Source organism: Sinohyriopsis cumingii, chromosome 19 (assembly GCF_028554795.1).
Source record: "Sinohyriopsis cumingii isolate HCF-2022 chromosome 19, ASM2855479v2, whole genome shotgun sequence".
Classification (NCBI taxonomy): domain Eukaryota; kingdom Metazoa; phylum Mollusca; class Bivalvia; order Unionida; family Unionidae; genus Sinohyriopsis; species Sinohyriopsis cumingii.
Window position 1 is genome coordinate 21,899,327 of NC_142979.1, and position 27,479 is coordinate 21,926,805.

The window sequence follows — 27,479 nt, forward strand, 5'->3', positions numbered from 1 at the left end:
CCCATACTTATCTTTAATGGCACCTACTGAGGTCAACTGTAAAACGGTTACAAAGTCACTCCACTGAGGTCAGTTATTTGAACACAGTTACCCGTTGTACACTTTTTTGGTATGTATTGAATCTTCGGTAACGATATGATTATAACTGCTAAAACTACCGTATAAATTTAAATTCAACACAAACAACTGCTCAGATTGTAAATATTAATTCATCAAAAGACGAGAAACAAAACCAGAAAACTGCGCCATCCTTTAATAATTGTATTTTATCTGCATGGAGATTTATAAGGATTCGATGAGTTATGTACATATACTTAGTGTAATTAGCCAGACAACATACGATAAAAAATTCTTGTATATTCTAAATAATGGATTCAAGTTAAAAAGGCAACATAAAAGTTAGGTGAATTTAATTTTTCTGCATGTAGAAAGTTTACGAAAATATTCAACATTCTTATTGAACCTCCTTATAAGGAAAGTTTTGCAAACATAATAAACGTGGCAGTTGCCGTCATATTAATGCTGAACATTTCCCTCCAATTTATTGTATAAATATCGATTATTATTGAGACAAGAAACATGGGTGTATATGGTAGTTTAAGTTTAAAAAGTTTTAAACAGTCAGATATGGTAATGTTAAAAACACATTTCACATAGTTCGCATATCTGATACTGATAAAGATTTTGACCCATAGGACTTGGAGTCTGTATTTGTCATCTCTGTATAAGCAAGAATTTATACTGTTAATGAACTCTAGCTTAGTCACCATTCTGCAGTTTTGATAAACTAATGCCATGGTGTAAAACTACCAATCTGTTCTCTGTAAATGGTAGTCGTCTTGAGCCTAGCTTGGGTGTACATTAAAAATTGGGTGGGAATCTACTTTGTGTTGGATGTTATTGTTTGCAACGTTTTTACTCCGTAACAGTGGCGTACATAAATAATTTCGACCTGTCAAAACACGCTATAAGATTTAGCTCTATAATAGTGCTCGCCGGTTTAACCAGTTTGCAACGCGGAACTATATATTTCACATTATTGTCTACAAATGCAAAAATAGAACTTACCATGTATACTATATTTTCTTTAAATGAATGTACATATTATTTTTTACAGAGATATATCATATATACTCTAGGATGCAAATTGATGAACTGTATATCACAATGCAAAACATGCCATTTTATTTATCAACTTTGCTTACCGGTATAGTTGCACCAAAACGAACCAGTTACAAGAAAATAACAATAGACTTAAAGAAGTAAATACATGTACATACTTGACAATACCATGTCCTAGGACACTCATTCAGTTACAAGAAACTAACAATACACTTAAAGTAAATATATGTACATACTTAACAATATCATGTACTATTACACTCATTCAGTTACAACTAAATAACAATAGACTTAAAGCAAATACATGTACATACTTAACAATACCATGTACTAGTACACTCATTCATTTACAAGAAAATAATAATAGACGTAAAGTAAATACATGTACATACTTAACAATACCATTTGCAAGTACATTCAATCGTCAGTTGCATAATTTGGAATATGAATCGTATAGATTTACCTGCAAATCATCAGTACGTTATAACAATAGGCTGGGCATAACAGTTACTTTTAGATCAAGAAGAAAACTAGAAATCCATAAATCTTTCCCTGGGAGTGTGAACACAAAATATTGTCATGGTAATAAATAGGAAAATACAGTACTCAGTATCACATAACATCTTCTACATGAATATATTACTATCTTGTAGGTTGTTCATGACGATAAACGTCTCTTGGTGTTCTGTAAACAGGAAAATGTGGTAACTTTTGTTTGACATCGTTTGTGTAGACGACATTCTTTTCCTTTCTAATTGGAGGTAAGGACGTATCCTTTTCTGATTGACCTAGGTTTCGATGTACAGACTGTGATACATCTTGTTCCGTTTTTGGTGACGATTCTTGATCCAAAGGGGTCGGGTTTTTTGGTGACGATTTTTGATCCAAAGGGGGCGGGATCTCTTTATCTTGGCTTCTAAACATACTGCACAAAGGGGTTTGCACACGAAGGCGAAATGGCAGCCTGGGAAAGAAAATTATAGTTTGAATAATTTTCCTTACTCTGTACATTCTGGCTAAAAATTGTCTAGTCTACATAGACTTTATAACGGATCATAGCACTTCAATGAAGTCCTATTGACAACTCAGCCTCTTAATTGGATGTTGTCGTTGATGAAAAGGAAACAGAATAATCCATGGACACAACAAACTTCAGACACGAACCTTTGCAAATGCCAGAGAATTAATAATGACACTAATAGTGATAATGAAGACATTGTATAGTGCCTTATCTTTAGAAGCTTTAAGCGCTTTACAACATTATACAATATCTAAAGCAAATAAAAAAACCCATATATAATGATATGATTACAAAAAATAAACACGATGCAATTAGAAACATAAAGTCATGCTGAAAATATATAAGGTAGCAAACATTATTAGGTCTTGAAGTTTGTTCTTGCAGTCGAAATAGGTGAGTTTTAAGAGCACTCTTGAATGAGATCACAGTGTTTGTGTGTCTACGTTCAGTGGACAATTGTTCCATGTTGCTGGGCCCTGGTAGGCAAATCAACTTTGTCCATATGACTTTGGTTTCATAGTGGGAATAATGAGTATAAGTTTGTCAGAAAAGGAGGGTGATTGTGATTTTTCTACAAATGAGCATTTTCTAGGCACATATTCTGCTTTGAAAATATACACCTATATCAATTAGTGAAAGCGCAAATTTAAGGGCCGCTGAATATCGGTCTGAGTTGTGCTCAATGCGTGGAAAAATGCATTTGAGTCAGCATATTACATCTAACAAAAGTTGCTGAATGGTGTGAAGGGTTTTCATTAAACAAAGGAGCGGTCCATTACGAATAGTCTCAATGGAAGTTGGAGGAAACATTCTTATCAACGCTAGTCAGCAACAATATATCATATCAGTCAAATTGACTGCTCATGGAGTAACGCGTATCTCCGGCATAGTAATTCTGCTTAAAAAATCATTTCATGTTTCTATAACCTGTTTTTCACATAGTCAGTCAGAATCTTTTAGTAGATGGTAAACACTAATTCAGAACAATGCAAGTAAAGAAGGCAGAGACGAGTTATTTGTTTTTATATAAAGTCGTAACAAAACAAATACTTTCAATATTCATCGAAGACATTAATATTCAGCGCAACATAAAAACACATATTTGCAAAATCGCACGTTCTATTATGCAAAACATCTCCTTGATGTCAAACAGAAGTACTGTTGTTTTTTCAGAGATTTTCCACTGCAGTTTGGAGTAACACTTAGCAGGTAAACACATCATGTCAGATACGACTGTAACCGCGCTCCTTCACCAGGTCTTCACCTATTTCAAATGACTGGCTTTAAAAATGACTCTCGTAAAATTATATGGTTTCTTTCTTTATTTTTCTATTTGTTTTGGATGGGGATTTTTTTATCGCTTGCTGTTCCATCAATAAATACCTCCATACTTAGCGTCGGTGACACAAGTATGAAACACATACGTATGCGATGTTATGTCACTAAGTCGTCTATTAACACTTAAAATGTAAACCCAATGCCGTCTTTTATCATAAATGTCACCTTTCCTTCGATCTAACAAACGTTGGGAAGGAAGGAAATGATTTATTAAAAACGTTTTCAGTCATATACATTTCTTAGAACTAATCAATATGTTAAATGTAAACGATGTTCAAATATTCAGTTTAGAATTAAAAGGCTCCACCCATTAATTCAGTCAACGAAGTTGCTCGTAATTGCGATCTTTTTCCGGAGTGCTCCAATGTGATACATTCGACAAATTCCGTTAATAACTACTCGCATGACTACAATATTCGCATCGCGCACAAATTGATTTTAGAGGGATTGAAAAGAGGCAGGCCCCATTCTTTTAAGCAGATCTTTCAAGAAAAAGCGTATATAAAAAATAAGATGAAAACTGTTGATCAGCTGGGGGGGGGGGGTAAATATACTATGAAGGGCAAATTTGGGCTGAGGACAATCCGACAAGGACTGTTGCTAGCTTGTTATGTGCACATCAATAACGTCATAAAATCTGGTGTGCTAGCTTTCGATTGAATTTGGCTGACTCACGGATATTGCCAATCAACATTGGATTAATTCGTACACATGTGGAAAATGGCAGGGCATCTCACATGCTCCTAATGTGACGAAACATCGAAATTAACTGGTTTTAATGAAAAACAACTATGTTAAAGCCCAACATCTTTCATGATTCAGTATTATTCAAATGATTTTGCATTTATGAATGTTTGCACCTAACGGCGGCATTTGGGCTTAAAACAACTGTGTCACAGTACTCAGGGGAGCATTGTCTCAATTAGATAACAAAAACTACCGTGCAACTATGCTCTAATATTGACAATTGTCTTAAGATAATGACACAACATTTGCTTGAATCACATTCAGTGATCACATCAAAATACCATGACATATAAAGTGTCATACAGCGCGGCAGACTTTAAAGAGATATATTCATAGTATGTCAATTAGGCATGTATGAATTGGCAATGAAACTACACTATGCATGATCGGTATATCAAACAAGTATAAAATAAATGAGATAAATTGAATGCTATTAAAACTTTATTCATTAGGAATTTCAGTACCTTGTCTTCCTGATTGAATCCTCGTTACCAGAAAGAATTTCTACGGCCTCCTGGGACGTAAGAAACCAGATGTATTTCTGCTTTTCTCTAGGTAGCAGTTCACGAAGCGCATCAGTCGCTGATGACGGCCGAATCTGAAGGAATGAATAGCACGTGTCAAGCTTTTTGTGTGTAAATAGCCTAGACTGTATGGAACTGCTCATAGATTTGGATATAACATTTGTATCCCAGATTATTTGGGGACATTAAAATGGTTCAGATGACATGAAGTTTATAAGGCGCAATGTCTTTGCAGATTACTTCGCCTTACAATCATTCTCTGCCATATTATAAATATATCCTTATACGAGATGAGTGAGATAAAGCGATTTCAGTATAAAAAATCGTTTATAAGATATGAAACAAAAATTAAAACTCAGTGGGTTGTTGTAGCTTCCTTGTCGCCTTTGCTTTATATAAGATTTAGATAAAAACCTATGCAAATATGAGACATAATTTTTGTATTTATCTGGCCAAACTACAAAAACTATAAAGCCACAAACAAGAAAACTTCAACAACGGATGTCCACAATCCACAACCACCACTCTGACCTCGTTGAAAGCACCATAGTGTAGATTTATAGAAGAAGGGACTAGGTGATAATGGTGATATGCGAAATGAGTTAAGATATAATTTGTAATGGAAGAATGATGATAACGTAGAACACTAACAATCGATCTGAGTGAGGTCTCATTAATGTAAAGCTGCATTGAAAAATGTGTACCTATCATTCAGGACCTATAACTCCACTAAACGATGACATAATATGATATTACTAAAATTACCGTTACGTTAAATCAAAATGGACCTGGATAACCCAACAACCATGGACCATACTTACTCCAAAAAAAGATGCTGTATGCTGAGCAAAATCTAAAGCAACACTAGCAATAAAATTCAAGACCGTTTTCATTAATATCAAAAATTTGAACTTCGGAAAGGGAATCATTGTGCAGAAATGATAACTGGTGAGTATGTGTATCAGTGGCCGTATCACGTCATAATTTTACTCACGGTAGTTTTTGTCAATATTATCATGCAGGTAACTATATTTTTCAGATGTCGACAACTGAAAGCGAATGCATCTAAATCTTTAGGGGTATAAAATTGCTAAATAATTACGTAGAAGTTTGTGATCAAATTCCGCCAAGGACCTATGACTATAATAAAACGATATTTACCAAATAAAAATGGAATGATACGTAATATAGGGACTATAACTCCGCTAAGAGTTGATTTATATATATACTATTACACCGCCCAGAAAATGACTTAAAACGCAAAAAATCAAACTCAGCCCTGACTTCAGATGAATACCGATCAAGAGATTTATTGTGCAGAAACGAATGTACATGGGTCTGAAAAGCAGGAACTATAACTCTTTTAACGATGAAGGAGAAGGTTGAAAAGAGGGCTCAATATACTGATTCTAAAACATTTGGTTGACATCTAACAATAATTGAGCGAGTTATGGTGCTGACACGAAAACAAATGGGTCTGTCAATTAGGGGCAGTAACAAAACTCAACGATGACCCAGATCGCTGAAACTTAAACTCCGCAAATGTATACCAACATTGGTTGACGTCAAGAGAGTTACTTGGTAAAAATGAAGCAAGGTGGTTCTAATAATTAGGAGCAGTAACGCAGCTAAATGGCGATGTAGACAGTTGACAATCGTATTCAGGAAATGTTCTAAAGTTCAAGCTACAAACGCTGTTTGGATAAGTCCAACAATAATCAAGGGAGTTAATGTGTTAAAACATAAGACAATGAGCCTGTTATTCATCGGCTATAAGTCAGTTTAACGATGATGCATATCAATGAAAATCGAAACAAGACAAGGTCTCAAACAATTAAGCCAATCGCCAACTTCTTTTGAAATTTGATAACAATAATGTGAGGTATGGGGCAGCAAAGAGAGAACGTGGGTCATGAAATCAAGGACTTCAAATCTGCAAAACAACCTCGTATAATGTGAACAAAAATACAGGGTTTATGGCTTTGTCTATATCAAGGAGCATACCAATCTGATTCAAATCCAATACCAATTAAGAGATTTATTGTACGGAAAAGACGAAGGGACAGACGGACGGACACGCTCACTTTGCACGAAATTTCGCCTATATTTGAAGACATACTAGTCCTTTGAATTAAAACTGCTATGGACGGATTATCCATCAAATTGTAAATACTCATACCAGGGGACATTAATGAAACTAGAGCTAAATAGCGCGTATAAGGTGTTTGGATTATTGCAAGACAAACTGTATTGACGAGTGTGTTGGGAATATGTGATCGCAAGGTAAACTGTAATGATGACTATGTTGGGAATACGTGATCGCAAGGTAAACTGTAATGATGACTATGTTGGGAATACGTGATCGCAAGGTAAACTGTAATGATGACTATGTTGGGAATACGTGATCGCAAGGTAAACTGTAATGACGACTATGTTAGAATCACGTGATCGCAACGTAAATGGTAATGACGACTATGTTGGGAATACGTTATCGCAAGGTAAACTGTAATGACGACTATGTTGGGAATACGTTATCGCAACGTAAATGGTAATGACGACTATGTTGGGAATACGTTATCGCAAGGTAAACTGTAATGACGAGTCTCTTAGGACGATATGATAACGCTTGTTCTCAAAGGCAAATTACCTAATAATTGAACAATTGATAAGTACCCCAACACAAAAAGACTTTTCAAAACTAAAGTATTATTGAATTGAATATTTTACATGGCAATAATTAAAAATTTAGGACAGAGTATAATAAATGATAAATGAAATTAGAAGTCTTACATTGTCCGCATGATCTGCTGCACTGTACAACTTTTCTGCCATTCTAAGAGTCTCCTGCAAAATATATATATATATATATATATATATATATATATATATATATATATATATATATATATATATATATATATATATATATATATATATATATATATATTACGTTTTCCACTTCCCTACATACCATCAGAGAATAGGATGATCCTCGATCATACATCCTTGACATCGATGGCTATTAAACCTTTATCAAACGTTTCATGAATCATTTCCAAGAGGTCTCGGACAACAAACCCTGTTTCTAGGCAGCACATGTGTTTCAACTGTGCACGTTTTATAATACTAGATGACATGCCAGCGAAAACAATATGTAGGATAGGTTGTAAAACGTTTTCGAGGAACCATCAACATGCAAAATGACTCACTGGCTCACTTCGGATCGAAACTAAGCTACATCAAAGTTTTTTACTTAAAAGTATCTAAGATTAGGAGTGATGAGTAGATAACGGATGCGATTTCTGTTAATAGCTTCCTTAGAAACATCATCCTTTGCTCTCACCATGAAAATAGAAATAAAGGTAGTAAAGATGACTATAAGTACAAATACTAACAAGTACATCATTGGTTTAATTTTCATATATATATATATATATATATATATATATATATATATATATATATATATATATATATATATATATATATATAATATTTTATGTATCTCAACATAATGATTATTATTATGAGTTAATAATGAAGATTTGAATATTTAGCATAGCTATATTTTCCGCATACAATTTATAAAATTATTTCATATATATATTTCAACGGTGTCCTACATTCGACAAATAACACTGTACCTCGTATGAGATACGCTTAGTTTCGGGCTGCTTCTTTGTATTTTGATTTTGTTCTGTTCCAATTCTATCGTAGTCAAGATTGTTCAAACTTAGTAGATTTTTCTGAGCATCATCCTTGTAAAATTCTTTATGCCGCCATGATCCGCTGTAGCAGTCAAATGTGTACTGTAAAAACATCAAATATTGTATATGTATAGCATATACTTTAATATAAATATGCATAATAATAATAATTAGTCTCCCACTAACCATAGTGGGTTAAAATCATTTGCATAAAATCAAATGCTGACATTAAATGATTAGTTTGTCTTTTCAATAAAGAAAGAATGTATGATAAACCATCTACTGATATAAAATAACTAAATAAACAAACGAGAATAGATATGGGGATAAAACAGAGTTTTATTTGTTTGCTTGTTGTTCCCAATATCAATATCTACTGAATCCAGAGGGAGTCTTCAAACGAAGGATGAAACCCAAAACAAAAAAGGCATCCTGTAATCGCAAAAATATATGCTGATTACTGAAGCCTCCAAATCAGGAAATCTGAATATCCTTAGTAGCTATACGGTTTTTGATGGAATGATGTATTGGTAAATCCCACTGAATCTTCGTATCCAAATTATAATACCAACCTGGGGAAGCAGTCTCCAGCCATATGTTGCAACCATGTTGGTAGCGTTTATAATAAAATTGCAAGTTTCGTCATCGTAGTAGTAGGGAAGGCTGATTCTCGTGAATCCAGGCCTAGGAAAATTAAACGGTGTTAGAATCTGCTTAATGAATCTTGTACTTCAGAGGAATTACATATATACAACATATTTCATATAACAATCAGCTGGAATATCATTATGAATGTGGCGAGCACAGGTAAGAGTATAATATATCGTACCCATCACCAAACTACACATATATTATTTCTAAGACTTTTCGAAAACATTGGTTTACATAGGATAGGTAATGCCACAAAGACGAGGCAGAAAAGTCCCTTTGGTTGTTAATTATATTCCGTCCACCACCACCCCCGTCTTTTTTAATGTAATGAAGTGATAAATATAATGGGTCAGATCTACATTATAACATAGCATTTTTGTGTTACAGTGTAAAAAGTGTATAATGTCTTTTCTTCTCCAGACTATATGTACATATGAAACACGAATGAACTGTAATACCACATTCAAAAAATGAATTACTTCGTCCCACTTAGTATCCTTACGCCTTGATTAAAGTACCGAGCATTTGCTATATGATAAAGCACGGAGACAATGCTGTATGATTAAGCACGGAGACAATTCTGCTTGATAAAGCACGGAGACAAGGCTGCATGATAACGCACCGAGACAAGGCTGTATGATAACGCACCACGTATGGATAACATGAACTCGGACGTATGCGGTCCTCTTTCTGCATGATATTTTTTGACACCGATAAGTGGTTAGGACGTTCGCCTAGGATGGGGGAAGTCGCGGGTTCGAACCCCTGCAGAGTCATACAAAAGACTTATAAACATGATACATACAGCTGCCTCGCTTGGTACTCAGCATCAAGAGGTTAGTGTCAGGACTGGTTGGCATGGTGTCAGAATAATATGACTGGATGGGACATGATGCTACATGTCTTCGGCATGGTGCCCCAGTACTAGACATCACTATAAACTGCTACACTGCAGACATCGTAGCGATAAGACTGAAACATTGTTAAAGCTACAAAAATAATCCTTGAAGACTTATAACCATCGTTCGTGAAAATAATTGAGAGAAGGAGCGATAATTTGTCTGTTATGGAAAAAGTAAACAAGAAACAAGCGAACAAAATAAAGACTAATTAGGTCACAGTACTATGTCTAACCAATTTGCCTTGACGTTGTTAACATATCATGGGCATTTTAAATTTCCTATAAACGTATGTATGAAGTTTATGTATGTTTTGGGAAAGTAAATCGGTTTATCTTGAGTTTAAGACGAAATTACAATACACACAGTGTAACGTAATGAACTCATGTTAGTTATCACATGAAAATACATGAATATCAAGAGGGTAAACTTACTTCATTACTTCTATCGCTTCACTGTGACAGGATACACAAGTTCTGAAAGAAAGTCAATGTCAGCCTTTGTCTCTATATATTTCTTCAACATAAGGTCTATCATATGCCTATACTTTTAGTCTTTAGTAGGTTGTTATTACATCCAAACGATTTGATGTCATTGTTAAATAATTATTGCGAGGGACGAGATGTAAGGCTCCACTTCACAGTTTCGAAATTTGCGCATGGGTGAATTTATAAATGAAAAGTGAACAATGCCATTTGAACAACATGATTGTATCAAGTAGTACCGGAAATACGCACATCCACTTGAATCAGCGTACAGGTACCCATCCACAGCCAGGCAACCATTCTACTGGTGAATGGGGTGATGTAGTGTGGTGTGGGATTTCAAAGCAAAGTACTTAAGATTTCAAGATCGTATTAATTGGGTTTATTTTATTTTTGCATGATTAATTTAATAAACATCAGTCTATATGTCATAGCTGACTAAATAATTCCTTTTAATTTCCTATCCTTTATTTAATTACTTACTGACAACATAGCATAAGAATGTTTGATGAAAAAGGCTGTGCTATTTGGTGCAGACCCGATGTTCTCCTGTTGAACAACACGAGGCTCAAAGAAATGCTTAACACCTAATTTTCAAGGTTGAAGATATGTCTTTAACACAAGTCAATGGAAACATGTGGTTTATGTCTCAACCTATTTTAGAAATTATGTATATTGTTGCATATTTCAACATTAGGTTCAACGGCAAATTAATTAGTTGTTCAATTCTTTTACTATGTACCAGATACTGCGAATATTTAACTCTGTATGATGAGCACGTGGATATAATGTGAAATTATGTCTCAAGATGGTCGTTTCTGATAGGGAATAGGCACCTATACCTCCATTATGAATAAACTACACGACCCAGACTTACAACGTTTGTACATGTTATAATAGGATTTGCACATTCTTATTCTCATATGTTAACAGCGTTAAAGGTCACGGTTTTCGGGAACATGGATCTAAAATGGCAGAATCTATTTTATGATCAAATGTACAGGATACTTGTAGCACTGTCGTACAATCTAATACGATCTTACGCATCACCGACCTTGACATTTTGTCGATCGATAAGAGAAATAGCGTAGCTAAACATTCTGCACTCTTAATTCGCAAACATTAATTATTGGGAACCTTGCCAACAAACTACTGCTTCATGGGAACGTTTTGAGCACCCACTGGGCCTGAACCCCACCAAACCTGGAGTGGAGGGGGCAGATTGTTAAGGCGCTTGTTATGCTGGGTCAACTTCGCGAATAATGTTTGCTGGTACTTTCAAGGTTATAAAGGAGGAATCTACTTGTAAGTAACCACGATTCAGAAAGCGTTGTGGATTGTCGCCCCTAGTTTGCAACGATGTTTCTATACCTAATAGAAATATAACAGAACTACAGACGGAAACAAATGAATTCGATCACAAACTTAGACCAAGCAAAATGTTTGGCACATGAGAATGGCAAAGAAAAACAAAAATCATTAGTTAGAAATAAAACTGTCTGGAGAACATCTACAACTTTTCAAAACGTGACAAAGATTAAAATCTACAAGATCAAAGAGAGGAACGTTTATGAATTTGAACTCTTTACTGACGAGAAATTTTATAAGAAAATAAGTGAACGAGCGGATATGAACATTGAAAAGAATGGAAATGATTTATGTGGTTATACGAATTATTATTTAACGAATTGTGAACATTCGACCACTTTTGACAACGTCCACAGAAGTCCCTAAAAGCAACGACATTATAGAATAAATTCTATAGCACGTTTCCGAGCAACAGGCCTGAAGATCCAAAACGTTTAACCGATTTTGAAGAATGCGCAAAGTTTCATACAAAATCGAATCCTTTGCTTGATGAAATGTTTAACAGCTTAAGTGAGTTATGTTCGCTACCATGCATTCAAGTTGTTGGATATTCATGCGAAGGAATGATTATGTATGCAGATATTCCAGATTTACAGTAAAATAGCTGTGACTGGATATTTAAATTATTCGGTTTGAAACAGTATATTACAGTAGATATAGACAAGTAGAGTCGGAATGGCATCACATAATAAGAAACATTATATCGTTGGAGCTATTTCACCAAGCAAGCATACTCTGGTTGGATATATATATATATATATATATATATATATATATATATATATATATATATATACATATATATATATATATATATATATATATATATATATATATATCTTGGGGTTTGGACCGAGACAAGAATGAAATCCCAGTCACGGGGTTACATTATTTGTCTCCCCACTAGGCTTGCTGATGGAGAAGACATATAATGTAACTCCGCAACTGGGATTTCCTTGTGTCGGTCCAAAACCCAACGTAGACTCTTTTTCTCGCCCAGTAAATTCCTTTAAAGTAAAAACGAACTTCTGACTTGTACAATATAATTCACATGCAAATGTTTACACGCAGTGCATTAATATAAGTATGTTGATAAGGACTGTGGCGTGACCGTATCATCCGAAGTTTTTATGTGTGAGTCAAAATAATAACATTAAACGTTGCATAGTACTGAGGTATTATCACATTTAATATATTGATGTTATGTGAAATTAACAATAAATAACTAATAGTTATTTTACAAGAAAATTCCAATTTAGACAATTATATATAAGCAGCAGAACAATACTGAGCCCACACCTCTGTTGTAGTGTATAGGCTATTATTATAACGAAAGGTTGCATGTAGCATGAGTGTCCATGCTTGGGTTATTCACGGGTAATTAGTGATCTGTGTCACTATCGTTTATAACTCTCCTTTGCTTTGGAGGAAGAGGTGAAACTATTTGTGACACACTTGTGTTGTCCTTAATACTGATTGTAAAATTAACTCCGTGTATAAACTCTAGCAGATAACCATGTGCGAAACTTTTAAGTTCCCAGTTTCTTTGAAAATTTATTTTTCAGTCTTGTAAATATGGCAAGTACTACAGTGAAATTTGATTATGGATTAATGTGTTTACGGATAAATGATTCCTTCTGGTTAGTAAGTGCATTATTTGTCATTAAATATTCTAAGTAAATTTTTATTCAACTGGGGCACAGTGGACATGTTTACCAAAATTGGAATAAATGTTTGACATAACACATTTCTGGCTGTTACTAAGTTTTCCGTAGATAGGATAAAATTGACCATACTGTGTGGAACGAATTAGCATATTACCAAAAAGCTGGATATTGTATGCGTGTGTCTTTGTCTCTCTCGATGTATTGACCATTGTGAAATTCCCCCACCACACCCCAATTCGCTTTGGACAATAACAACTCGCAGTCAAAAGGCCCACGACAGCAGACAATCAGTAACAAGAATACTGAGCAAGAAATTGTATGGGCTTAAATCATAAACATTAACGTTAAATGTGTGAAATATTAACAAAAAGAAAATTATTATGCCTGTATAATAGCACAAGACCGAAGTAATTGCTAACACGTTGGGAAAATTAATAAATCGTACGAATTAATAAAACGTTTTCAGTGCATCAAAAGTATCCCGAAAGTACTACATTAAACTCGTGACTTCAAACAACATTAGCATTTTTTAATTAGTAAAATGTTGTAAAATTTAGTGAAATAAGTGAGTGAAATTGACCTCCACACATCCATAATTGCTTTACAGATTTATATATTGGGGTATGCCTACATTCATGATCGTCTATCTATCTATCTATCTATCTATCTATCTATCTATCCGAAAAGATAACAATAAAACAAAAATATCTGCTTCACTACATATTGACGGGCACCGCTCCGGTGGCCTAGTTGTTAGAGCGTCCGCCTCGGATGCGGGAGATCGTGTGTTCGATCCCCGGCCGAGTCATACCAGAGACTTAAAAAATGGTACTGACAGCTGCCTCGCTTGGCGTTCAGCATTAAGAGGTTGGTGTTGGGACTGGTCGGCCTGGTGTCAGGATAATGTGACTGTGTGGGACATCATGCTACATGTCTGCGGCATGATGCCCCAGTGCTAGACATCACTATAAACTGCCACACTGCAGACATCGTTGCGATATGACTGAAAAATTGTTAAAGCAACGTTAAAAATAAAAATCACATCACATCACATATTGACGGACAGTTCTTACCCTCGCTTTTCCGGTAAGAAAGAGATGAATTCTTTCAACGCTAAGCCTGAAATCCCGAGTAATTCCTGGAAAATAATCACAATAATTATCATTCATCTTTAACACTTTGTAAAAGATTTCAAAAAGTAATATAAATTATATTCTGTTATCTCCCTTTACCAATGACAGTGTGCATCCTGATTCAGACGGAACGTAGCAAGTTTCTATTATTTTAACATGCTTTGATTTCTTCTAAAATGCGCCACCTATGTAATAGTACTAAAATATTATGAAATATTTACCATTATGTTTACGCAAACACGCATAAACATAAACGTACGATCATACACATATCTGCACTCATACAATTTCTCAAGGTGTGTGTGTGTGTGTGTGTATATAAAATGATAAAAGCATTTCTCAGGTATACAGAGTTATATGCAGAGCTTTGAAGACAAGACCTAAGAAACGATTGTGCCAAAACAAAATCACAATACAACTGGAATCATAAGAAAAAGTAAGCTGGTCTTGAACTTTGAACTTAGTCAATTTTTCAACAGTCCTGTCCTGCATATTCCTGCATACGGGTATATAATTTGATTAAAATATATAGTAGAAATTATTTGCAAAAAAATGACACGGAAACAAATGTTTAAGTAATCTTAAGGACACTTGCCATGCTATGGCAAAAAGCATCGTATCGATATAGCTGAAAATTGACATACTTACATTAAAAATCCCAATCACATCACATAACACCATGAAGTGCATTAAAGTTACTGTACCTCTCCGTAGGGACCGGCGCATGCGCAGCCAGCTCTTGCTTGTATTCCGTACAGATCGCTCAGAAGAGTGGCAATAAAGTTATGGTGAACAAGTTTTCCGGATTGCTCATGCTTCGTCAGAAAGGAAAAGATGGCTAGTCGTCGTGCCGTGTGACTCCCCACGAGTATTATGTTAGGATTTTGCTCCAAAGCTGTGATGGCGATCCTGTTATAAAATAAGAAGTATGGGTTGCATATTTGTTACTTTCATTTTGTCTGACAACTGCGTCACACGTCAGTTACTTTTGAGACCGCAGGAAACTATTATCCTCCATTTGTAGTGAACAGACGGATTGCCTCATTCTTTGTTTTCCCATTATTCGTTACAGTGATGTGAAGCTATCAACCACTTCTCGCAGCAGTGGGGGTGGGTGGGTGGAAATGGGAGTTTCCAAAGTAGTTTGTATGGGAATTACGCAACTTTTGTGCAAAATGACGTCACTGACTAACCAACCGGGAGACACATTTAATAGTTACCATCCTATATTACTAAGCTGTCTTTTTAGGCTTCTCACCAACGAATAGTTTCGTTAAACCAGACCCTTGCATAATTCTGAGAAATATAGAGAGAACAAGAGTCTGGTAAAGGTCTGTATAATTCATTGCTACCGATAGGAGTTATTCATTCCTGTTTTTTTTTAAAATTTCACTTCAGTCTTTTGGCCGTAGATATTCTAACTGAACCCTAAGGTCATCATTGCTATATATTAAGAAGCAATAAATGTGAACAACCAAGCTGTCACTCAACAGGTGTAGCCCACCTTTAATGTTCCAATTTATTACGCCCGTTGTTGGCCAATATTAGAATGAACATTTGTGCACGAATTTGACATTTCGAGCAGAAATAATATACAATTTAGGGTGTGAATATTCTGGCCTTTGACATATCACTGATTGTTTCTAATACAGAATACACACACACACACACATACATATATATGTGCACAATATTTTTTATTTTCTTAACACATGGACCAAGAGTCTACATAAAGCTCATTCCTAACGATTTCGACGTGTGGTGCATATTATATGTTTCTTGTGTGGTTCCTTAATTATTTTTTCCATTCTTTTTAAATTCTTTGGAAGATAAATTGCTTTTTGAAGTAATGTTTCATTATTGTTAATTTTAGCTTTATGAAATTAAATGTCTCAATGAATAACCAAACCTGCAGAGATCATCTTCTCTTCTTTGTATTAAGTCTGATCCGACAGTCTACAAGGAGAAAAAGAATGATATTAATCTCTTCAGCTTTGAAAAGAAAAATGCTTCTTGTGATCTGTGTGTGTGTGTGTGTGTGTGTGTGTGTGTGTGTGTGTGTGTGAATGGGTCGATGGGTCGGTGGCTGTGTTAACAAAGATGTGTTTATCTTAATGTATGGTTCCTTTTCTTTTCTTTTCGCTCTCTGTATAAATCATTAAATAAAATGCAAGCTGTATATTCTTGCATGATTTGCTTTTTCTTTTCTTTTCGAGAGACTAACATCGAGAACTAAAAATACAGGAGAGAAATCGTTGTTTGAAAATGCTTAAGAACAGATGTTGTTCAAAGACTATCTTTATCAACTTTTGAGTGTTTGTTTTTTAAGATTAAGAGTGTTACATATACTCTAATGTGAACCCTTTTTGTTTTTAATCGGTGTCATTATCATCATGTGCATGTGTTCACTTCCACCCAAACATGTTGTGTACTGACTGATGTAAGTAGTGAAGGGGGGCACTTTAGCCTCAATGGGAATTAGCATTAAAAACACCCTTGGGTCAGATTAGCCTCAATGGAAATTTAACATGGAGAAAAATCGTGGGTCAGATTAGCCTCAATGGAAATTAACATGGAGAAAAATTGTGGGTCAGATTAGCCTCAATGGAAATTTAACATGGAGAAAAAATCGTGGGTCAGATTAGCCTCAATGGAAATTTAACATGGGAATAAATTGTGGGTTAATATACGTACAAGGGGAATGGAACATGGGATTTTTTAAAAAAATTTTTTTAAAAAAGGGGTAGGCAATTCAAAGGCTATCTCTTTTCGAGAAATATGGCTGGCCCTGAAAAGGGCCTTTGGTTTATGTTAATATGCCCTTAACATAAAGGGCATTTGCGACATCTTCTTGTCCTCAAACTTCGTCTTACAGCAGGGCCATACATCAGAGTCCTCTTGAGGCAACCTTGTCTCTCTATATAGACTCTTCTTATCCACAGGCTGCTGCTGGTCCTGTGGACAACGGTCCACTTGGATCGGACATACATGAGCATGTCCGTCCTGAACATCATTGTTGACACAAGGGTTGAAGATTCAACGTCTGTCCACATGTTGAGGCTCTAAGAATAGGTGAATCAATGCACTGAACTGCGCTTATTTATAGGCAGAGGTAGGATTGAAACGGATTGAGTTCATTCACCAATCCGAACACGCGTTACAAAATTCAGTCAGCCCGCATCCAATCCGAAGAGAGCAGTCTGTGACGTCACGTAGTCTATATAGATTCGCTAGCGCTTGTGTGCAGTCAATCTATGCGACAGTGATTCAACATGACGGAAACTCAGAAAACGATCCAATGGGGTGCACCAACAGGGGAGACCGCCCAAGGGAACCCGGACTTACTTTCAGAAGAGGTGAATTGGGATTTTGTGGATTTTCTCTCCTCGCAAGAATTTGTTCCGGAACCTTCGTTACCTTCTTCATTACCGCAAGTGGAGAATTTTAGACAGAGACAGAAAGAAGAATTGGAGAAATTTATACAACGACAAAAGGAAGCGGAACAAGCTTTTCTCCTACAGCAAGAAGAAGAAGAGGTAAGAAAAAAAACAACAGCAACAACAGCAAGAAGAAGTAGCAGCAAAGAAACAAGAGGGTGAAAATCAAACGGTCACGGTACTGTTGGACATTTTAGCGGAGTTAAGAAGTCTGAAACAAATGTATCAGACTTCTTTATTACGACCGAAGAGAATACGACCTTCCCGAGCTAAACACGTCAACCCTGTGACTAAGCCTACCGTACCACCCTTAGTGATTTCAACCCAATCATCATCAACATTACGCAGTTCAGAAGTAGGCCTTGGCCGTGGCAAAGGCATAAGGCAGTTAAAGTTGATTGCTTAAACTCACCCCTACACCATAAAGAAAAAAGGCCCTTTTCAGGGCCACCCACATTTCTCGAAAAGAAATGCAATTTCAATTTGCCAATAACTCAATAAAAAAACCCACCCATTTTACCCTTATAGTACGTGTCTGTGTATGAGTGCGTGAGTGTACGTTCTTATTTTAAAATCATAACTCAAAGACACTTACCTTTTATCATTAATTTATTCTTTTCTCCATTTTTACAATCCAATTCACAACACAACACTCTAATTAAAAGTTCATTGATTTCTTCTTTTCTCCTTATTTAGTCTCTCTGTTTTTTGAATTTCTTCACCGTCACACTCTTTTCCTCTTCTTCTTCCTCCTCGCTTTCTTCCCTTCTTCTCTTCTCCTGTTTCTTTTTCTTCACCTGTCTTCTTTCTTCCTCAGAAGAATCCCTCTCTTCCTCTGAAGAATCCCTCTCTTCTTCTGAAGAATTCCTCTTTTCTTCTGACTCCTCTTGTTTCTTTTTTGGGCAATCTGGAGACCAATGTCCTTTTTCTTTACAATAATAACAGGTATCTTGACTTTTGTCTTTTTTAGTCCCCGTTTTTGTTCTTTTTTGACGGTCTGGACACTCTGAAGACCAATGCCCTTTCTTCTGACAGATATAGCAAGTATCTTGACTTTTATCTCGAAAGGAAGGAGAGTAGTCCGTAGGCTGGTCTGAAGAGAATTTTCTAATGACCCCTCGCAAAGCTCTGACGAAACGTTCCATCTGGTTAGTCTCTTCCATCGTTGTGCTCGGCTTGAGAGTGAAATGAATAGTGAAAGGACAAGACACACACCCTTTTATATACGCTGGTCTGCTATGACTATAAAGTAGTTTATGGTGTTTGAACTTGAGTCATTTGACTTTTTGCTTTCAAGATGAAACGATCCCATTCATTCGAGAAGAAAGAAGAAGAAAGTAAGAGGCAGAAACGTGATCTATCGCCTCGTACCAGGGCTGAAATCTTGGCACAAATTCATGCCAGTGATTTTGAAGAGGACATGAGTGAACCAGAATCCCAACCCTCTAAACCAAGTTCACCACCCTTAGTCAACCCTGAAAAGTACTATTCCATTCGAGAGACGGAAAAGCGCTCCTCTAGAAAATTTAGAACTACGGCTTACAAATACACGGTGAAGTTTAAAGATTTCAAGACTGAAGTGCCGTTAGAGAAAGCAGAAGTGTTCATCACTGGGGTGTGGGATTCTTTGCTAACTGCACTCAAGCGACAATGTCAACCCAAAGAAGACGATCGCTTGAGACTTTCCATACAACACGACGGTTTGAAATCCCCTGTTTGGATCGAGTTTAGCACCCCTGCAGAATTGACTGCTTCTAAAGTCATGGACAAGATTCAACACGTACAACAATCTAATGACCAATTTGACATCACCGATGGAAAAGCCACACTAGACATGACCCACGTCTCTCCTCCTCAAGGGACAGGACGCAAAAAGATGTTATTGGTGAACGACCTTCGCAGCACCAAAAAGAGTCTCGTCCAAATTAACAACCCTCAAGACCAGATGTGCTTAGCCCGAGCCATCGTGGTGGGACGAACCTATGCCAACAAGAACGACACGGCAGAATGGAAAAGAGCCTGGAAAACTATTCGACAATCGGACCGAGCCAAACAACGAAACGAAGCAGAACTCCTGTTGCAACAAGCTGGCCTGTCCAAAGACACACCCTGTGGCATTCCTGAAATGCAAAAATTGCAAGATGCCCTAGCTCCACGCTACACCTTGAAAGTGCACCCTCAAGAAGTGCGCGGACCTCTGTTGTTTCGAGGCCAAGACTTTAAGGACGGAAAATACATTCATGTCTATTATCACGATGAACATTTCGATACCATTACCAGTATCACCGGATTCCTGGGATACAGTTATTACTGTGAGAAATGTGACCATGGTTATAACAATCGAGAGCAACACAAGCATTGTGGATCGAAATGCACAGGATGTTTGGCCTCTTCACCCTGTCTGAGCGAAGAACCAGTGCCTTGTTCAACTTGTCTGCGCACGTTTGTCAGCCCTACCTGTTACCAACAACATCTGAAAACGCAAGGTTCACAGAAGAAATGCGCTTGTCAACTGCTGAGATTGTGCTCTACGTGTGAACAAGTCATACGTACCAATAATACCAAGGCACACGTATGTTCAGGAAAGAAAAAATGTCACATTTGTCACCACATCGTGGACTTGGAACACCAATGTTACGTGCAAAAATACCAACCCCCACCAGAGAAAGAGGACGGTCACAAGAAGAAAGGCAATTTCATCTTTTTCGATTTCGAATGCATGCAAGAAACCGGCATTCACATTCCTAATTTCTGCGTGGCTCATCGAGCGTGCGAGAAGTGCATTCAAGAACCTATCTTCAGTCATTGCCCTCACTGCAGCAAGATTCCCGGAGGGCGTGAAAAAATCTTTCGGGGACCCAACACGTTAGCCGATTTTGCCCAATGGGTCTTAGACCCCGTCGACAAGACGTGGAGCCAAGAGGACATCGAACGTTACGGAGATTGTCATCGTCATGCCACGGTGATGGCTCACAATTTTTCCGGATACGATGGACAGTTTCTTTTCAGCTACTATACGGAACAAGGCACCGAGCGTCCTAAAGTGACTTTGAACGGAGCCAAAATCATTTTCATGCAAGTGGGACAAGTACAGTTTAAAGATTCGATGAGCTATTTGGCCATGCCTTTGAGTCGAATGCCTGAAACGTTTGGAATGACAGAAATGGCTAAAGGGTACTTTCCACACTTTTTCAATACGGAAGCCAATCAACATGCCGTTCTACCCCATTTACCTGAGGCTCACTATTACGACCCCGACAACATGCGTACCGAACAACGAAAAGCTTTCTACGCTTGGTACCAGATTCACGCCTCGGACCCTTTCGACTTTCAGGAAGAAATGCTAAAGTATTGTCGTTCCGACGTGGACATTTTACGGCGTTGCAGTGGAAAATTTCGAGAACTGTTCATGGAACACGGAGGGGTCGATCCTTTGAAAGAAGCTTGCACCATTGCCAAAGCGTGTTCCTTAGTGTATCGACAACGATTCATGCCTGAAAACACCGTGGCTGTCATCAGCCCTCAAACGACCAACTTTGTCAAACGTCAATACTCGGTCAAAGCCCTACGTTGGTTACATTACTTGTGCGACAAGGAAGACAAGTGGATTCAGCATGCCCGCAACGGAGGGGGTGAAAAGACCATCGGAACATATTCGGTAGATGGCTGGGACTTAGAAAACCCCAAGATCGTGTACGAGTTTAACGGTTGCTTATTTCACGGATGTCGCGTCTGTTACCCTGATCGTAGCACTAAAAATCAGTTTTTGCAACGAACCATGGAAGACTTGTACCAGGACACTTGTCAGCGACGCCTAAAGTTGGAACAGGAAGGATACCAAGTGGTGGAAATGTGGGAACACGAGTACGATCACCGTATGAAAACCGATCCCGAGTTTAAACGCCTCGTGGAAAGTTACCAGTTCATGGACCCGCTGAACCCGAGGGATAGTTTGTACGGAGGAAGGACCAATGCCACCTGTTTGCTGTACCAAGCCGACGAAGAGAAAGGAGAAGAAATCAAATACTTGGACGTGTGTTCGCTGTATCCCTACGTGTGCAAATATTGTCGCTTTCCTGTAGGGACCCGCAATTGCTGACGGAACACATCGACCTGGTCAACATTCGACAATACGAAGGCTTGATCAAGTGTAAAGTTTTGCCTCCCACGAACCTATACCATCCCGTCTTACCTCACCATTGTCAAGGCAAACTGATGTTTCCCTTGTGCCGTACTTGTGCCGAAACGTGCAACCAAGACCAACCTTGTCAGCACAGCCAGGAAGAACGTGCCTTGACGGGAACCTGGGTCAGCGTAGAATTGTTCAAAGCTCTGGACATGGGCTACCAACTGTTAGAAGTGTACGAAATTTGCCACTTTCCCAAGACACAACAATACCGCAAGGGTGACCCTACTCAGAAAGGCATTTTCGCCGACTACGTGGATGCCTTTTTGAAACTGAAGGAAGAAGCCAGCGGCTATCCTTCCTGGTGTCACACTCCCGAAGACCAAATAAAATTCAAAGAGAAATACTACGAACAAGAAGGCATCACTTTAGACCACATCGAGAAAAACGAAGGCAGGCGATCGTTTGCCAAAGTGATGTTAAATTGCTTGTGGGGTAAAATGGCACAACGACCGTGTTTACCCAAGACGGAATATTTGACAGAACCTTCCCGCTACTTCCAGATGATTCACGACAAAACCAAATACATGAAACACGTGGACGTCGTTCGAGATAATTTAATCTTGGTCAATTACGAAGAAGATCTGGACTTTGTACAAGACGACCCTTTTGGAAATGTCATCATTGCGGCTTACGTGACAGCTCATGCTCGCTTAAAATTGTACGAAGCTTTAGAACTGTTAGGGGAACGCGTCCTTTACTTTGACACGGACAGTTGCATTTACATCCATCACCCGATTCAACATCACCCTGACATCGAAGGAGACCGTTTAGGAGCCTGGACAGACGAGCATCCCGACGACAAGATTCTAAGTTTCGTCAGTGGCGGTCCCAAAAATTACGGCTACGAATACCGTGACAAACAAGGAGAAGTGCACACGACGTGCAAAGTGAAAGGACTGACTCTGAATTATCGTACCAGTCGAGTGGTCAACTTTGGGGTATTGAAAGAAGCCTTGCAATCGGGAGAGGATGGAAACTTTAAAGTGACCACTTACCAACCGAACAAGATTGTACGTTTACCCACTCACCACATCGTCAGTCGACCTTTGGAAAAAGTTTATCAAATCGTGTACCAGAAGCGAGTTCGACTTCCCAATCATTTCACCTTACCGTATGGACACGTTGGTATAAAACATTGGTTGTAAGAGGATAGTTACCCCACCAGAAAGATGACTTTGCCACAGCAAGAATCGAGTGAGAAACCCGATGAGAACTCCAAGTTCAAACCCTACCATTTTCCAGTCTTCTTACCTGACTATTGTGATTGTGCCCGTCGATTGGACACGTTTCAGAAATGGCCTACGGATAGGGAAGGATTACCTTCTTCGCATGTTTTAGCTAGAACAGGATTTGTCTACTTGGGACCTGAGTCAGGATTGGGATACGAGGTACAGTGTTTCGCTTGCGGACTGAAGTTACGAATGGATCTATGTATCTATAAAGATTCAGCTATTCTGGAACATACTCGATGGTCTCCGCACTGTCCTTACCTTTCTATGGCCTTTCCATCCATCACACTACGGTACAATGTTGACGGTACCTTAGAGATGGTGCCTTCCAGAACAGGACATAAAAAACGTAAAAAAGGAAAGATGTACAAGCTGGAGTCTGCATTGCGACTAGTATAAAAAGGGGGCTATGGTCAAGATCGATAGTTCATTGTGACTACCAAGACCGAGCGAACAAGATGAATACTTTCAGAGAAACACAGAACAAGTTGTTTAGAAGGGCACAATTCAAGTGTGAGGCTTCGGAAGTGGAATGCGATTGTGAGCCTTGCGATGGGTACGATGCTGTACCTTGTGACCTGAGCGATGCCGTAAAGCATCATGGGAACTTTAGTGTCCCTATCCCTATCATGGAAAGTGATGCTGTGCGTGTCAAACCTGTGGGATGCGAAAGTGATGCCGCTCGTCCTCTTGGACATTTTACTGGGTTTCGTTTTAAAGGGGAATGTTCACCTTCACGTCTACCCCCCTACGGATGTCATCCAGCCCTGAGCAAACTCCTACCCATGTCACTCAACCCTCATCGAAACGAACCTGTGAAAGACGAATATTCGTTCCCTGTGCGTTTGTCGGAATACTGCGACTTTGAAAATCGTCTTCAATCGTTCAAAGGAAAATGGCCTAAGTATCTGGGAGGACCGACCCCCGAAGAATTAGCCAGAGCCGGATTTTCTACTTGGGCGAAGGAGATAAAGTCAAGTGCTTCAATTGCGGTGTGTCACTTCACCACTGGGAACCGCAAGATTCGGCCTACGTTGAACATGCTCGATGGTCACCGAATTGTCATTACTTACCCTTAGTGGGACCGAGACATTGAAGTAACTTCTTACCATAATAATCTGTTCATGGATACTTTACAAGAGAACATTCGTGCTTTGCCTGTGGAGTTGAGAGAACGCATTTACCGAGAGCTGGTCAAAATACAAGTGAAACGTAAAGAATAATTGCATCCGTTACGTCACCGGTGTTTGAACCACTGGTACCTGAAGGCTATACAAGGATTGATTCAATTGAAAGTGTTTCATCGGACAGACATTGATGAACGATCCTCTAGTTTTAAAAAGGATTGGTTTGGTATGGACGATTCTACCTACATCATTGTAAACATACTACATCGAATTCCAGAGGAAGAGTTAACGAATTACCAACATCTTGAACACAATGTCAACTTGGTGAAAGAGGAAACTTCTGAACGAATTGTAATGTGTAGATTAGTGACTCAACGATTTAAATTCGACACTGAAGTGAAACCATGTTTGTGCAAACAGTACATTTCTTGTGTCAGACCAAAGAGGATTTAGTATGACCTATTCATGGATACTTTGCTAGAGAACATTCGTGCTTTGCCTGTGGAGTTGAGAGAACGCATTTACCGAGAACTGATCAAAATACAAGTGAAACGCAAACTCAAAGTGATTCGTCCGTTTTTAAATTATGCTCTGTTCCAAAGTATAAGAAGACTGATTATGAGTGGATATTACATCAGCCACAAAGGTAAACGAGGCTATTGGCCACCACCCAACGATTCCAAAAACAGTGTATATACTTATGGATACTTTACAAGAGAACATTTTGGGCTTGCCTGTGGAGTTGAGAGAAAGGATTTACCGAGAGCTGGTGAAAATACAAGTCAAACGTAAAGAACAATTGCATCCGTTACGTCACCAGATCTTTAACCACTGGTACCTGAATGGTATAAGAGAACTGATTCGTCAGAAATTCTTTCAATGGTCAGACATTGTTCAAAACTTTGAGGTCGCTAATGATCGACATGTTCATGATTATGGTTACTTCGAGATTCACCTAGTGCAACGCATTGAGGAAGACAAGTTAAAGGATTACCAACATTTGTTACGTGGAATATACTTAGCGGAAGAGGAAACTTCTAAACGAACTCTGACGTTTCGGTTACAGTATGCAAGATTTAGATTCCCTACTGGAGAACGAAGATCTCTGGCTAGAAAGTACGTCTATTGCATCCGAAAAAAAGAGAATATAAAAACAGGTTGCCATGCCACGGTTTATGTCACATGTCATCCAACAGATTCCGTGGAAGGAACTCAATGACCATATTCAAACCGTGGATCATTACCATCAATTATTACAAGAACTGTATCCATTCAATTTGGGACGACAAGTGGTGTGTGTCTTAGTGACTTGTTTTCTGGGATTTCGTTTACCAGCCGATTCTTTGTGGACTCTTTACGATCAGTACTTACCACCTCAATAGCCTTAAATGGTCACGAAAAACTCCTTTTGCTCAAAGCCTTGCGTTTTCATCTGGATACTTCTCGACCTCAACAGGAAAAAAAGATTCGTCAACTTTTAGCTACCCAAGACGTGTATGACGATGTGTGTGTAGCTTGTGACTTACATCCCCATTGGACAGATGTCCGTGCCTGGAAAGAATGGGGTTTTGAGGCTTGGACCCAAGAAGTGGCCCAGTATGCACGAGAGTTGTTCAAGGAAAAATTGTTACTTTTCAACCCGTGTTAGTGACGGTGCCAGAAGAACCCGTCACCCAGGACAGGACTGTCGTGGACAGGCCTGAAAGACCCTTTCGGGAGGACACTTGTGTGACCTTACCCCCTACTATAGAACTGGTTAGAACTTTACCCAAAACATGTGGTTGTTGTACAGACACTTGTTTTTATTCCACGTTCATGGTTATCATGTGCCTTTGATCCTTGTACTTAAGCCTTTGGCTTTTATGTATTTTTGTCTTTCGTATTCATGTTTGAAAAAAAACATTCAATAAACGTGTTCTGAAAAAGTATATAAACTCTTGTCTTGTTTGTTTTTCGTGTCACAAGTGACATTTCTCACACCATGGCTACCTCTACTGTCTCTGCTCCCTCTTCCTCTACTGTCAAAGTCATCGACGAACACTTAGATCGTGCCAGTTGGGAGGCTTTGTATCTTCGCCATCCATTTAACATGCTCATTGCTGGACCTAGCGGTTCTGGCAAAACCGAATTCGTCAAACGTTTGATCGAACATAAACATCATTTGATCGATCGGCCCCCTCAACGGATCGTGTGGTGTTACAAAGAGTGGCAATCGGCGTACAGCCTCTTGCGAGAAAGTCAAGGCGATTCCATCGTGTTTGTGGAAGGCATTCCTAAAGAAGACGACGGCATTGTCTCTGACTCCCGTCAAACCCATTTGGTCATTTTCGACGACATGTTAGGAGAAGACGAAGAAGAAATTAAATTGTGGTTCACACGCAAAGGGCATCACCGTAATGCCAGTGTCATTTACATCACCCAAAATTTGTTTCAACAAAGTAAAGCCCATCGCACCATGAGTCTCAATGCGCATTACGTGGTCTTGTTTAAAAGCCCTCGAGATAAATCGCAAGTGCAAGTCTTAGCCAAACAGTTAGGAACGCCTTGGCTGACTCAGGCGTACGACGATGCCACTCAAATGCCACACGCCTATTTACTCGTCGATTTGAAACCTACGACTCCCGAGGATTTGCGATTTCGTACCCACTTGTTTCACCACTGGTGCCAAGACGGAGGGCCTGTCCTGTACACGTCTCCGTCCTCGACTTCATTTCACTCCCCATGAAAAAAAAATCTATAAAAACCTCAGACCCTTTTTCGTCTGTCTCACACAGTGTGAACATGACGTCCCTTCAGTCGGATCTTCCCGTCAAATTGATTCGTGCCTTGTATGGC

At 38.3% G+C, this 27,479-nt stretch overlaps 1 protein-coding gene across 2 annotated transcripts in view; it reads right to left on the minus strand.

Annotated features, from left to right (window-relative positions):
• Positions 1-248: 248 nt before the first annotated feature.
• Positions 249-27,479, minus strand: part of LOC149775262 (uncharacterized) — a 56,411-nt gene continuing 29,180 nt past the window's right edge. Inside the window, exons 14-22 of one of the 2 annotated variants that reach the window (XM_089943675.1) lie at positions 16,572-16,618; positions 15,367-15,571; positions 14,603-14,667; positions 10,444-10,485; positions 9,032-9,143; positions 8,397-8,561; positions 7,543-7,596; positions 4,693-4,826; positions 249-2,086 (exon numbers count right to left, since the gene is read on the minus strand). In XM_089943675.1, coding sequence (XP_089799801.1) covers positions 1,765-2,086; positions 4,693-4,826; positions 7,543-7,596; positions 8,397-8,561; positions 9,032-9,143; positions 10,444-10,485; positions 14,603-14,667; positions 15,367-15,571; positions 16,572-16,618 — 1,146 coding nt within the window. In that variant the 3' untranslated portion in view covers positions 249-1,764. Of the gene's footprint in view, positions 2,087-4,692; positions 4,827-7,542; positions 7,597-8,396; positions 8,562-9,031; positions 9,144-9,920; positions 10,083-10,443; positions 10,486-14,602; positions 14,668-15,366; positions 15,572-16,571; positions 16,619-27,479 lie in introns of those variants that run through there. The other variant, XM_089943676.1, reaches the window with a different exon arrangement.